The sequence below is a fragment of the Mustelus asterias genome, chromosome 10 (genome assembly GCF_964213995.1).
Source record: "Mustelus asterias chromosome 10, sMusAst1.hap1.1, whole genome shotgun sequence".
Lineage (NCBI taxonomy): Eukaryota > Metazoa > Chordata > Chondrichthyes > Carcharhiniformes > Triakidae > Mustelus > Mustelus asterias.
Genome location: NC_135810.1, coordinates 124,664,686 through 124,680,044, shown reverse-complemented (window position 1 = coordinate 124,680,044; position 15,359 = coordinate 124,664,686). Strand labels below are relative to the sequence as shown.

The 15,359-nt window shown below is 45.2% G+C and overlaps 2 protein-coding genes across 3 annotated transcripts in view; both read left to right on the top strand.

Annotated features, from left to right (window-relative positions):
• Positions 1-15,359, top strand: part of LOC144499965 (interleukin-1 receptor type 2-like) — a 1,647,203-nt gene that overhangs the window by 1,046,067 nt on the left and 585,777 nt on the right. The window lies entirely within an intron of this gene.
• The window catches only part of nup98 (nucleoporin 98 and 96 precursor), a 101,109-nt gene that overhangs the window by 17,323 nt on the left and 68,427 nt on the right, over positions 1-15,359 (top strand). The window contains exons 5-8 of one of the 2 annotated variants that reach the window (XM_078222675.1): positions 5,476-5,618; positions 8,122-8,229; positions 9,454-9,640; positions 12,238-12,303. In XM_078222675.1, coding sequence (XP_078078801.1) covers positions 5,476-5,618; positions 8,122-8,229; positions 9,454-9,640; positions 12,238-12,303 — 504 coding nt within the window. The remainder of the gene's footprint in view (positions 1-5,475; positions 5,619-8,121; positions 8,230-9,453; positions 9,641-12,237; positions 12,304-15,359) is intronic. The other variant, XM_078222676.1, reaches the window with a different exon arrangement.

Here is a 15,359-nt window from a genome sequence, read left to right as displayed (position 1 = left end):
AGAATCTGGGTATCTTCAAGAAGAATAAGTTGTAATCTACAAAGAATTTACGGCATGGAAGAAAGTGACTCTGTGACGATAAGAAAATGTTCAGAAACATAATGAAGAGCTCCAACAGAGCACCTTATCCATACAAGATGGATTACTTAGATTCTGGGTGATTCTGAAGTTAATACTGGTGTTGCTGTACTAGTTGAAGCACCTTCCTTCACATCCAACTGATGAGATTTTAAAGATGTATATGGAAGAGATTGTGGTGTTAAAAAGTTACATAGTCAATGTGGAGTTGAGTGAAGAAACAGCAGAGTTGCCTCTTCACGTGGTCCATGATGATTTTTCAGCTCTATTTGGGAGAACATGGTGAAGTGCTATCAACAGATTGGTTGATACCAAAATAGATGTATAGCACCTTCTGGATATATACAACAGTGTATTTGAAGAGAGACTCAGCCCAATGAAGGGAGTTCAAGTGAAACTCAAGATAAAGTCGAATAGTCAACAGAAAGGTCTCAAAACAATTGCAGTGTCATATGCAATTTGCCCCAAGGTCAAAGAAGAATTAATATGACTCGTTAACACTTGTGCGTTAGAGCTGGTTACAATGAGTGGGCTACCCCCATCGTACCTGTCATGAAACCAGATGGTTCAGTTTGTATTTGTGGTGATTTTAAAACCACCATAAAGCCGGTGTTGTGTGCTGATCGATATCCGCTTCCTTTAATTGAAGATTTGTTTGCCGGGTTCTCAAGTGGGCAGAAATTCAGCAAGATTGATCTTTCACAAGTATATTTACAGATGAATGTAGCTGCTAAATCTTAGCCCTTGCTTACCATCGTTATTCATCAAGGTCTTTTCATTATGAAAGATTGCTTTTCGGAATAACGTCTGCACCAGCCCTATTCCAAAGATGGATGGATCAGACTTTAAGCAGTCTCGCTGGTGGACAGTGTTACCTCGATAATATTTTAATTGTAGAGTCCAGTGAACAAGAGCGCTTGAATAATTTAGAAGCAACATCAGACGCCTTCAAGCACCTTGTCTGTGTTTCAGGAAAGAAAAGTATGACTTTATCCAGACATTGGTCCAGTATTTGGGTCTCGTTATTGTGAGTAAAGGCCGACATACAGCACCTGAAAAGATGGAGGCTATTTTAGAAGTGCCATGTCCATCGAATATGATGCAATTGAGGTCCTTTCTAAGATTAGTAAATTATGGCAAATTTGTTCCTCACTTAGCTACATTATTGAAGTCATTGCACAATTTATTGTGTGAAATATCATGGAACAAATGTCAAAGATGCTTTGCAAAAATCTGAAGAATTGGTTAGTTTTAACCCAAAGCGACCATTACTGCTTGTTTGCGATGCCCCACCTTATGGAATCGGGTCAGCAGTTTCACACACAATACCTTCTGGAGAAGATCAACCAATAGCTTTAGCTTTGCATACTCTGACCAGTGCTGAATCTAACTATGTTCAGCTGGAAGAAGCAGCAGTGAGTATCATTTTGGTTGATGAATGTTTCATCATTATTTATATGGTCGTCATTTCACATTATTGACTGATCATCGACCCATAACTATTTTTGGGCCATATAAATGTATGCCATCATTAGTTGCTAGCCGATTGCAAAGATAGCTGCATACTCCTACGGTATTAAGTATCAACACATGCTGATGCATTGTCACACTTTGCTTTACCTGTTGAGCAGATACCACCAACTACTTTATTAATATCATTTGTCGCTAGTAACAGCTTCTAAAGTTCAGAGACATACCAGAAATGATTCCATTATGGGGAAGGTGATGATAATTGTATTGAAAGGAACAATAGCTGTAACACATTGTCCGCATCCTGGTTTGAAACATTGTGTGGAGATGCTGGAGCGTTCAACATGTCACCGATGAAGACTAACATCTCGCCAAGGCCATCCCCACACCCCCACTTCTTGCCTTCAAACAACCGCACAACCTCAAACAGACCATTGTCCGCAGCAAACTACCCAGCCTTCAGGAGAATAGTGACCACGACACCACACAACCCTGCCACAGCAACTTCTGCAAGACGTGCCGGATCATTGACACGGATGCCATCATCTCACGTGAGAACACCATCCACCAGGTACACGGTATATACTCTTGCGACTCGGACAAAGTTGTCTACCTGATACGCTGCAAGAAAGGATGTCCCGAGGCATGGTACATTGGGGAGACCATGCAGACGCTACGACAACGGATGAATGAACACCGCTCGACAATCATCAGGCAAGAGTGTTCTCTTCCTGTGGGGGAGCACTTCAGCGGTCACAGGCATTCAGCCTCTGATCTTCGGGTAAGCGTTCTCCAAGGCGGCCTTCACGACACACGACAGCGCAGAGTCGCTGAGCAGAAACTGATAGCCAAGTTCCGCACACACGAGGACGGCCTAAACCAGGATCTTGGGTTCATGTCACACTATCGGTAACCCCCACAGCTTGCCTCCTGGACTTGCAGAATCTCACTGGCTGTCCTGTCTGGAGACAATACACATTTCTTTAACCTGTGCCTAATGCTCTCTCCACTCACATTGTTTGTATCTTTAAGACTTGATTAGCTGTAAAGATTCGCATTCTAATCAGTATTCTGTAACTTGATTTTGTGCCTTTGTGTGCCTCGTTTGTGGGCAGATATCCACTCCATCTGACGAAGGAGCAGCGCTCCGAAAGCTAATGGCATTTGCTACCAAATAAACCTGTTGGACTTTAACCTGGTGCTGTTAAAACTCTTACTGTGTATAAGGATTGACATGGCATAGTACTGTGTCTAGCGGATTATTGATCCTATGTATTGTTACAATTTGCTGTCATGACCATGAAAGTAAAAGGGGAGGGATGTAATATTTAAAAAGATTGCACGAATGTTTTGAGTTGATTACATGGATTAATGGTGATTAGGGTGTTGCCACAGACTACTGTTACTTTCAGTTTGTACACTGTTCAATGCAGGGAACATCTCTTCCAATAAACCTGTTGTATGTTAGTTTGAATCTAAATGTGCAAACCCCAGCCTTTTCCTTAGTTAAAACCCACAACCCCTAACCTAGTTAGGGCATGGAACCAATTCAGACACTTGAGTCACAATCGCCAAGATGGCACTGCTGCACTGAGTTTCAGAGGAAACATTAAACTACCTTAGAATCATAGAATGCCTACAATGCAGAAGGAAGCCATTCGGCCCATCAAATCTGCACTTAGAAAAGATTGGTCAAAGCTGTAAATTGGGAGAAAAATGGAAGGTGAAATATTCTGAAAACCTGCCCTGATGGCTAGTGTGAATACATTACACAAACCTTTTTGGGTGGCACGGTAGCACAGTGGTTAGCACTGCTGCTTCACAGCTCCAGGGACCTGGGTTCGATTCCCGGCTTGGGTCACTGTCTGTGCGGAGTTTGCACATTCTCCTCGTGTCTGCGTGGGTTTCCTCTGGGTTCTCCGGTTTCCTCCCACACTCCAAAGATGTGCGGGTTAGGTTGATTGGCCATGCTAAAATTGCCCCTTAGTGTCGTGAGATGCGTAGGTTAGAGGGATTAATGGATAAATATGTAGGGATATGGGAGTAGGGCCTGGGTGGGATTGTGGTCGGTGCAGACTCGATGGGCCAAATGGTCTCTTTCTGCACTGTAGGGTTTCTATGATTCTATGACTCTTCGACAGAGGATCCCACCCAGACGCATTCCTGTAACCCCACGTATTTACCCCGCTAAATCATCTTAGGTGGATGTAAAAAACAATCCCATAGTCAGTAATTTGAAGAAGAGCAGGGGAGTTGCCAATGTTTATCTGGTCATTTATTTGATTACTGTTTGTGGGATCTATCTGTGAGAAAATTATCTACCATGTTTCCCCCATTGCACCAATGAATATACTTCAAAAGTACATCATTGACTGGAAAGTGCCCCGAGATATCTTGAATGAAGCTATAAAAATTCAAGTCTTTAGTGTTTTTGTTTAAATGCATCTTAGAGTTGTGTAAGTTCGAAGGTACCGCCTGTTGTGTGCAGCATCATCTGTTCCTCTTTGAGCCCTTTTCACAATCTTCAAATCCAGTTCTTTCCCTAGGAGTAGCTGGATTGATGGTTCATGTCAGATATTTGATTTTATTATTGTCACATGTATTAGTATACATTGAAAAGTATTGTTTCTGGCACGCTATATGCACAAAGCATACGTAGAGAAGGAAAGGAGAGGGTGCAGAATGTAATGGTACAGTCATAGCTAGGATGTAGAGAAAGATCAACTTAATATGAGGTAGGTCCATTCACAAGTCTCATGACTGCAGGGAAGAACACCATTATTCCTACAAAACTCATCTCCAAACTCTGGCCTGGGGCTCGGCTCCTCCCTTTGCGACTTCCCAACCCACAGATCGCAATCAGTACAGATAAGCAATGACACCTCCACAATCATCCTCAACACTGGTGCCCCACAAGGCTGTGTCCTCAGCCCCCTGCTATACTCCTTTTTATGCCTATGACTGTGTGGCCAAATTCCCCTCCAACTCCATTGTCAAGTTTGCTAATGACACTACTGTAGTGGGTCGGATCTCAAACAATGATGAGACAGAGAGTACAGGAATGAGATAGAGAATCTGGTGAACTGGTGCGGCAACAATAATCTCTGTCAACAAAACGAAGGAGATAGTCATCAACTTCAGGAAGCGTAGTGGAGAACATGCCCCTGGCTACATGAGCAGGAGTAATGTGGAAATGGTTGAGAGCTTCAAGCTTCTAGGTGTCCAGATCGCCAACAACCTGTCCTGGTCCCCCCACGCCGACACTGTAGTTAAAGCCCACCAACACCTCTACTTTCTCAGAAGACTAAGGAAATTTGGCATTCCAGCTACGACTCTCTCCAATATTTACAGATGCACCATAGAAAGCATTCTTTAAGGTTGTATCACAGCTTGGTCTGGCTCCTGCTCTGTTCAAGACCGGAAAAAATTACAAAAGCTCGTGAACGAAGCCCAGTTCATCACGCAAACCAGCCTCCCATCCACTGACCTCGTCTACACTCCCCGCTGCCTGGGAAAAGCAGCCAGTATACTCAAGGACCCCGCGCACCCTGGACATTTCCGTCGGGAAAAAGATACCAAGGTCTGAGATCACATACCAACCGACTCAAGAACAGCTTCTTCCCTGCTGTTATCAGACTTTTGAATGGACTTGCCTTGCATTCAGTTGATCTTTCTCTACACCCTATCTATGACTAACACATTCTGCACTCTCTTCTTTCCTTCTCTATGAATGGTATGCTTTGTCTATATAGCGCGCAAGAAATAATACTTTTTACTGTGTGGTAATACATGTGACGATAAATCAAAGAAACTGTTCTTGAGTTGGTTGGTACGTGACCTCAGTGGAGGGACACTTGCTGCATTGTGCATTATAGTGGTTGAGTTTGTACTCTGGGGAATTCAGCGATTCCATGTTCTTACTTTCAGCCTTTGGAACCAGCACAACCGGAGGCGGCCTATTCGGCACTACCAGCACAGCCTCGAATCCTTTTGGCGGGACCTCGGGGACTTTGTTTGGGGGAACCACCTTCAGCACGGCTGCCCCTACGGGAACAACTGTTAAGTTCAATGTGAGTATGATGTGGTCCCGGTGCGAAAGAGGAAACTTGAGGCTTCTGCAGTGTTGAACTATTCACTTTGTTTCAATCTTCCTTCATGGGTGTGGAATCGCTGGCTGGGCCAGCATTTGTTACCCACCCCTAATCGCCCTTGAACTGAACGTCTGGCTTGGCCGTTTCAAACGGCAGTTTAAGAGTCAGCCACATTACTGTGGGTCTGGAGTCACAAGTAGGCCAGACCGGGTAAGGACGGCAGATTAAGAACATTTAGTGAACCAGGTAAATTTTTACAACAATTACTGAGACAAGTTTTATATTCCAGACTTATTAACTAAATTTAAAGTCCTTTGTGGGATTTGAACCCATGTTCCCCAGACCATTAACTCCGGTCTCTGAATTATAAGTCCAGTGACGTTACCGATAGACCACCATCTCCCCAAGCATTCCGGTGCTTTAAGTTGGGTAAATGAAATGCTGTGTAGATTGGGGGAGGGAGGTAGGGAAAGGAGTTGCAGTGGGTACTTATCCATGTAGCAGTGTTTCATAGCTCATGATCCAGGGCCACTTATTGCCACACTGTAGTAAACCACCACTTGATCCTGTTCTGAGGCACTGGAGTAGGAAGCTAACAGCCCTGTTATTCTGAGGTCACACCGGTTGATGGGGGCATTTTAATAATTGTTGCATTTTAACTGGTGTCAGATTGAGAGCAGGAAAGGCTGAATGGTGTCGAATCACTGTGGCTGCGGGAATCTCAAACACACACTGCTAGAAAATCTCAGCAGGTCTGCCCACATCTGTAGAGAGGGAACAGAGCCATCATCGAGTCAGGATCACCATCTGTCAGAGCTGAAGATACCTGGAAACATGATCACAGTCCCTGGGTCAAAATCCTGGAATTCCCTCCCTAACGGCACTGTGGGTCAACCCACAGCACGCGGACTGCAGCGGTTCAGGAAGGCAGCTCACCACCACCTTCTCAAGGGGCAACTAGGGATGGGCAATAAATGCTGGTCAGCCAGTGACGCCCATGTCCCACAAATGAATGAGATTTGGGACGTTTGTCGGGGAGGAGAGGATGGAGTAGTGGGGCTGGGTGGAGAGCCAGTAATAGGTGGAGGCTAGGGAGAGATTGACAAAGATGTCGTGGACAAAAAGACAAAGGAAATGTAAACCAGTGGTGGTGATCATGGCTAGGAAGGGTGCTAATAGCGGCACATTGAGAGAGCAGAATGTGTTAATGGCAGAACAAAGGTTAGCAATGTGTCAAATACAACCTGGGGCAGGTAACAGATGGTCCTAGTGGGGTGCAGGTGAGGAAATTGTGGTATGGGAAAAAAAGATGGGAAGCGGGATGAAATAGGGGATGGAAAAATTAATCAGTGGAAGAAATGAAATTGAATGGATAGAAATAAAAATGGGGTGAAGGTGGAGGAGAGAGTTGTTGAACTCTATGTTCAGTCCAGAAGGCTGTAACATGCTGAAACAGAAGATCAGGTGCTGTTCCTCCAGTTTGCGTTGGGCTTCAATTGGAACATTGCAACACGTCAAGAATGGACATGTGGACCTGTGAGCAGATGGTGGTGTGCTGAAATGGGCAGCCACAGGAAGGTCCGAGTCCTGTTTGTGGACAAACCGGTGGTGTTCTGCAAAGCAGTCACCCAATCTGCGTTTGGTCTCTCTGATGTAGAGTAGACCATATTGGGAGCAGCGAATGCAATAGACCAGATTGAAGGAGGTGCATGTGAAACACTGCTTCACCTAAATAGTGTTTGGGCGCTGGGACGGTGAGCAGAGAGGAGGTAAAGGAACAGGCACCTTCTGCGATTGCGTGGGAAGGGGCTGAGGTGGGAATGTGGTGGAGAAGTGGATCAGGTTATCCAAGAGGGCACAGTCCCTGCAGAATGCCGATGTGATGGAGGTGAAGTGACTGAGAGAATGGGATGGAGTCCTTGCAGGATGTGGAGTGTGACGAACTGTACTTGAGGAAGCTGTGGGCTTCTAATGGGTACTAGTGGGCAATCTATCACCAGAGATGGAGACGGAGAGGTCAAGGAAGGGGAGGGAAGTGTCAGAGATGGACCATGTGAAGGGGATAGAGGAGTGGAAATTGGAAGAAAAATTGATAAATTTTACCAGGTCCAAACAAGAGCACGAAGTGGCTCTGATACAGTCATTGATATACCGGGAAAAGAGTTGCGGGAGCGGGCTGGAATGTTCCATATACCCCGTAGAGACAGGCAAAACTCGACTTATACCAGTGCCCATAGCAGCATCTTGGAATGAATTTAGGCAGCTTTGCCAGCTGACCATCATGGCACTGAGAGATTTGAGCTGCCAGGACCCAGCATCAATCAGCAGACTGGTAGGTGAGCTCTTTACAGCCAGGATATTGGGGGGAGGATGCGGGTGGTAAGTGGAATTTATTTTGATTTTAGATGCTCAAAGCTCTGTGCTGTGCTGTGCTGTGCTGCATTAACTCTGCTGTGTTTGTTTGCCTTTCGTATGCCTGCAGCCCCCAACAGGCACAGACACAATGGTGAAGTCTGGAGTCAGCACCAACATTAGCACCAAACACCAGTGTATCACAGCCATGAAGGAGTATGAGACTAAGTCGCTGGAGGTGGGTATCATTGTGGCGATGGTACTTCCTGGCTTCTGGGAAGAATAGCAGTTGTTGCTCATGTATAATCCCCATAGATACCACAATACCAACAGAAAGAAAACCTATGGACAGGATTTCACTCTTTACAACTTCAACAAACCAACTAAAATCAACATACTTCGAACATTGACATGCGAACAATACTTCAAATCAAATGATAAATTCCACTTTAAAAGTCAGTGCCACAAAGATGTGCCTCACATGGTTACAAACACTTCCTGTGCTAATGCGGAACCATGTACAATTTCAAACTTTCCAACCCGTTCTCCAGTAGTGGGGTCATTCACTTCCCCCCCTCAATGGATTTGACCCTCAAAATTGCTTTTACTGGCAGCTAAATTCCGTCCGAAATTCCATTACAACCAAACGGCACTGCCCTGCAGTAAACCTACTTGGCTAGGTTCAGGCAGAATCGCCAGAGACTCCCTTTAAATGGTCTGAGTGGTTTTGGCAAAGCTGAATGAGTGTGTTGTCTAATTCACAATTCCTGCTCTCTGTCTTCAACTTGCTGTTCTTTCCAACTGTACAACAGACACAGTGACACAAGTCACTCCTCTATTTTTAATCATCTTCCTAATCTGTCCTGAGATCATCTGGAATCTCTGATTAGCTGTCCGTTTACCCTTTGCCTTTTATTTTCATACTTGTAGCAACCTTGGGTCACACGGGCATTTGCAGAATTTACCCTAATTTCACTTTTGTCTTAAAAGGACCTTACCAAAAGAACATGCAGACTTTTCCACAAAATATATAGGTCATCAGAATAGTTATCCAATTTTATACAACTCAGAGGGTGGTTAAAAGTCAGCTGTGTTGGTACAGGACTGGAGTCACAAATAGAATCAGGATGGGTAGGAATGGCAGGTTTCCTTCAATAAAGAACATAAACTTTTATAACAATCCAAAGCTTCAAGATGATTTTACCTGGAACCTTTTTTTTATTGTAAGATTTTTTAAAAAGCCAAATTAATATTCCCAAACTGCTGTGCTGGGAAATGAGCTTCTGTTGTCTGGGTTACTGGTCTAGTAACATTCTCACCACACTCCATCATACTGAACCAATCTCAACACCTCTCAGCTAAAGAATAGGGGAATAAATGAGGTTGGATTCCGTTCCTGGTCACTCGCTGCTTATTTTTCTCCCATTAATATTCTTCCTTTGTGCGATTTTGCTTTGTCCAGGAGCTGCGTTTGGAAGATTACACAGCTGGCCGTAAGGGGCCACAAGCAGCCCCCCTTGGGGGAGGTGGTGGTCTGTTTGGCACCTCGACTGCTACATCCAGCGCTGGTACTGGACTGTTTGGAGCTACTCCAGCCAACCCAACCGGAGGATTCAATTTTGGACAGACCAAAACCGGCTTTGGAGCAAGTGAGTTAATTGGTTGTTTAGAATGGGCTGCAGCCTGGTACGTTCCAGGCTGGGCCTTTAATTTCGGAGAGGTTTTGGGGGCGGAGGGGAGTAGGGTAAAGTGATAGTTAGATCTACAGCCCCTACAATTTGAATGTGCAGCATCATGCTTAATTCATTCCCTCCTACCTCCAGCTGCTGATTCTACCCAATTCCAGCAACTTCTTGGAATTTTGCCCATTTGCCATTTATCCAGTTCTGGATATAGAATATGGGATGGATATTTGACCATTACAAGGAGTATCGCAGCAAAGTGGGATCCTGTCCTGATTGTCCCTCAGCTTGTCCAGAGCTCTGCTGTCCATAACCAAACTCACCCCAGCCCTGTTTATTCATCTCAACATGTCTCTGGGTCTCTGCGCTGCCACATTTCTGACTTGCTGATCCCCAGTTTGAATTGCTCCAACATTAGAGGCCATGCCTTGAGCTGCCTGAGCCCTAAGCTTTGGAATTCCCTCCCTAAACCTCAGTACCTCTCTCCTTTGATTTCCTTCCATGGATTTGTATCAGATTTTGTTTTGATAACCTTCCTGTGAGGTGCCCTGGGACTTTTTACACTGTTACCTGCCCGTTGTTGTTTTCAGCAAGGATACTTGGGGAATAGAAAGAAACAGTAACACACTCCCTCCTCCTCCCCCCTCCACCTCCAAGACCACATGGTGAAGGGTCTAATTCACTTATTGACAATACTGTCCACATGCAGTTTGACCAACTCCACACACACTGGGAATTGAGTCCAGAGATGTGCAGGTTAGGTGGATTGGCCACACTAAGTTGCCCCTTTCTATCCAAGATGCGCAAGTTAGACGGATTAACCATGGTAAATGCGCAGGGTCACAGGGATAGGGCGGTGGAGAGGGCCTCAGTGAGATACCCTATCAGAGAGTCAGTGCAGATCCGATAGGCTGATTGGCCTTTTCTGCACTGTAGGGATTCTATGAACCGTGAGCTTCCCTGCACTCTTGTTCTCAATTACTCTCTCCCTTGAGCAGCTGGAATCTTTGGGGACCTTTATTTTGGGCTTCTTCATTATAATCGAGACATCTACATAACTGCTGCTACTGCACACAACAGAGTTGCCACCTCTCATCCTGGCTCCTGATATGTGTGCACTGGGATTCGGGATACATGTCATGCTTGAGCCCATCACTATAGCGATTATCCAGGCATCATCATCCTTACTCCCCTGTGCTGCATCCCTTCTGAGGTGTAAACTGAGCAGTGATTTGTACCCGTGCATGTGGAACAAGAGACCTCGCTGGGGATGCTGCAGCACTTGCAGATGCTCTCTTCAGGGGTGAGATTCTCCAACAATCCTTGAAGAGCTGTCACATGTTAAGCAGTTTTTACACTGCACGGGGACAGCGCCAAAGTAAACTTGACTGAGATATGGCCTGAGCCAGGTCCCTCTTCAAAACAACAGTGAAAAAAAACAGTTTTTGCTGCTTTTGTGGGTCTGGATGTACACATTAAAAAATTAATCTGTTCCACCTCACTACACACCCAATCATTACAATCCAAAACATTTCATTCCGTGTAAAGCATTTTGCAATGTTTAAATGTACACCTTGTGCTTGCTGTTTTATTTGATTAATTCATCACAGAACTTTTCATTAGTGTTTATTTCCCCAGCTTTCTGTAGCACAAAACCTAAGGTGAAATAGCATGCCCTTTTCTGTACGCAGACAGTCGTCTTAACTCAACTGCCTCTGGCCCAAGAACCTCCCCCAAGTGATGCACACTGGTATGTTCTTTATGGATGATGCTGGCAAGGCCAGTTATTGCCCATCCTGAATTTCCTGAGGGCATTGAGTCAGCCCTGTTTGCTGTTTATGAGCAGATCTCCCACTCACCTGACGAAGGAGCAGCGCTCCGAAAGCTAGTGGCGTTTGCTACCAAATAAACCTGTTGGACTTTAACCTGGTGTTGTTAGACTCCTTACTGTGTTTACCCCAGTCCAACGCCGGCATCTCCACATCATGGCATTGAGTCAGCCAGGTTACTGTGGGCCTGGAGTCACATAGACACAGACCAAGTAAGGACAGCAGGTTTCCTTCCCTAAAGGGCATCAGTGAACCAGCTGGACTTTTATGACCATGTGACAGATTCGTAGCCACGTGTACTGAATTTTTATTTCTGGATTTTCTTCAAATCTTTATCCAAATTCTCAAACTGCCCACATTGAGATTTGAAAACTCTGGGTTATTAGTTCATGTTTCTGTATTGGAACAGTAACATCACCTTGTTGGCCCTCTGCAAAAATGTACTAGGCTGTTGAATCCCTGCCCAATCACATACACTTATTTACAAAAATATGTACGGCATCTTTTATAAAATGCTGTTTGAGTTTTCTCTCCTTTACTGAAGGCTGTGATTTGTGTGGATGGGGCGGTGCTCTGTCTCTAGCCTGGTTCTTTGGAGCAGCAGTTACTGATAGCGAGCTACCTGTGCCCACGGGCTCTGCAGATGTCAATTTGTCACCTTTGTTGGCGCTTTTAGATGTGTTGTAATTTTCTTTCTAAAAATCAAACATTGAACGAGTGACTTCCTCTCCTCAGACACTGGTCTCCTTTCCCAAGTGGGTGTGCTGGGGACAGTCAGTGGGTCCAGTCTTCAAAAAACAGGTAGGGACTTTCATCGTGAGATTGAAAAGCTTTGATGACAGCTGAGACCAGGTGTGGTTTGGTCTTTTTACAGGAAGTATAAACTACTCTGCGCTTTTGCCAACCAACAGAAAAAGCTGGAACTCCTCTGGGGTCCAGCTCATCTTTCCCTCTTTACATCCTCCTCCTCCTCTCTTGAAAGCATCTGCTCCCTTGCAACTAAGCACCCTGTGGGCACAGGCAGCTACTGACTGCTCTCAATTCCCCATCCCACGTGGCTATTCTTTTGAGAGCCTTCTGAAAAGGTGTTACCAGATTGTTCAAATGTGACGGCCACACACAGGCCCCTCTTTTATTTTGTTCCCAATATCCACGTATGCGTGCACATGTTACTGTCCAGCTACTGGGAGTGCGCACAATTTGACCCGCTTGGAAAACAGGGCAGTCTTGTTAACGCAACTTATTAACAGTTATGTCCCACTTGCCTTTTACAACCTGTGTGCATGTGGTTTGTGTAAGTACTCTGTGAGGTGAACAGAGAGTAACAGGAGTTGCTGTACTAGAGTGTGTTCAAGGAAGATATTCTTGAGGGCGGCACGGTAGCACAGTGGTTAGCACTGCGGCTTCACAGCTCCAGGGACCTGGGTTCGATTCCCGCTCGGGTCACTGTCTGTGTGGAGTTTGCACATTCTCCTCGTGTCTGCGTGGGTTTCCTCCGGGTGCTCCGGTTTCCTCCCACAGTCCAAAGATGTGCGGGTTAGGTTGATTGGCTGTGCTAAAATTGCCCCTTAGTGTCCTGAGATGAGTAGGTTAGAGGGATTAGCGGGTAAAATATGTAGGGATATGGGGGTAGGGCCTGGGTGGGATTGTGGTCGGTGCAGACTCGATGGGCCGAATGGCCTCTTTCTGCACTGTAGGGTTCTATGATCTATGATCTATATTCTCCTGTGGAATTTGGAAGTGCTCAGCAGTTTTGAGAATCAATTGGAGGTCGGAGTGCTGAGGAAGCTTGCTTTCCTTCTTGCATAATAGCTCTGACGTGCAGAGTTATTCACTCCTCTTCTCCATGGAGCAGAGTGCTTCAAGGTGGGGGAAGAGAGGTTTGTGGGGCAGAGAGAGCCAGAGGCAGGCCTTGGTGAGCTAACTTAATGTAACAGGAAATCTCACCTCTTCATCCAAACAGCTTTTCTTAAAATTCATTTTTGTAAGTCTCATGTTTATTGCCCTCCTTGGCTATTCCAAAGAAGGTTATGGTGGGGCTTCTGTTACGGTTGAGTGGTTTGCTAGATCTGTTCCTCGGGCTGTCAATAGTTAATCTTGTTCACGCTGCACTGGAGTCACATTTAGGCTCAGGCTGGGTAAGGACAGCAGGTGTTGAGTGAATGGTGCAGCAGAAAACTTGCTGTCTGAATGGACATGAATCATTGGGCACCCTGACACCACAGGGTGTCCGTTTATGTAGCATTTTAATATCTCCATGTTGCTGTAGAGCTGAAAGATTCTCTCCCAGTGACACACTTGATAGGAGTGGACAGCAAGAAGAAGATCGAGTGATTGTAGCATCTGTCTGCTATCAGCCACAATTCCCAACACAGTTTAATCTAGCCCCCTAGCAACTAGATAACCAGTGTTTTCTGACAAACAGAGCAAGGTACAGTGGGTATCATGGAGGATTAAAACAGCCCATCACTCCTGCTTGACAGGAATACTGGCTCCTTCCAGTTCAAGGTTGCTCACGGTTTATCGCACTGCATTGGTTTGTTGTATTTTATGGTATCTGAACTCCTCACCCTGTGGGGTTAGTGTGGGAGACACCTACACATCAGATTGGAGTTCGAATCTATGTTTAACATTGCACCTGTTACAGACAGCTGCAGCAATGGTGTTGCCTGGTTGATCTCCTTTAAAAATTAGCAAAATTTGATTTGATTTATTATTGTCACATGTATTAACATACAGTGAAAAGTATTATTTCTTGTGCGCTATACAGACAAAGCATACCGTTCATAGAGAAGGAAACGAGAGCGTGCAGAATGTAGTGTTACAGTCATAGTTAGGGTGTAGAGAAAGATCAACTTAATGCAAGGTAAGTCCATTCAACAGTCTGACAGCAGCAGGGAAGAAGCTGTTCTTGAGTCGGTTGGTACGTGACCTCAGACTTTTGTATCTTTTTCCTGACGGAAGAAGGTGGAAGAGAGAATATCCGGGGTGCGTGGGGTCCTTGATTATGCTGGCTGCTTTGCCGAGGCAGCAGGAAGTGTAGACGGAGTCAGTGGATGGGAGACTGGTTTGCGTGATGGATTGGGCTACATTCACGACCTTTTGTAGTTCCTCGCGGTCTTGGGCAGAGCAGGAGCCATACCAAGCTGTGATACAACCAGAAAGAATGCTTTCTATGGTGCATCTGTAAAAGTTGGTGAGAGTTGTAGCTGACATGCCAAATTTTCTTAGTCTTCTGAGAAAGTAGAGGAGTTGGTGGGCTTTCTTAACTATAGTGTCAGCATGGGGGGGACATGTTTAGGCATATGCTTTAGGCACATCTTGGTAAGGTTTCCCTCTGTCATCTTCCACGAGGAAATCTGCACAGGAGGTTCACAGTCCATGGTCAATTTAATGAAAAAGTTAAACAGATTTTCCTTAAAATGTGACCGTGTACTTACAGGATTGAGTGTTGTGGAGGTGATGAAGATCAATCCTGCTTCACCATTCAGTGAGATCATGGCTGATCTTTGACCTCTGCTTGAACTTCCTACACTATCCCCACATTCCCTGATTCCCTTAATTTTCAAGAATCACTTGAACTCAGTCTTGAATAAACAGAATGACTGAGCAGCCGCAGCTGTTTGCAGTGGAGAAGATTCACAGCTTGAAAAAGACATTTCTGCTGATCTTCTGGACTCTTCTGTCTGGATATAACTAACCCTGTGTATATTTGTGGGAGGTTTGTCTGTTGGGTGTTTTGTTTTTTTACAGAAATTGCAACAGTTCCAGTCAAGCTACAAGTGGAGAGGCAAGTCTATGCAGCAGTGGAAACCAGTTTGAAAGTGCGTGTGTTGGGGGGTTTGAGGGCTGTGTGA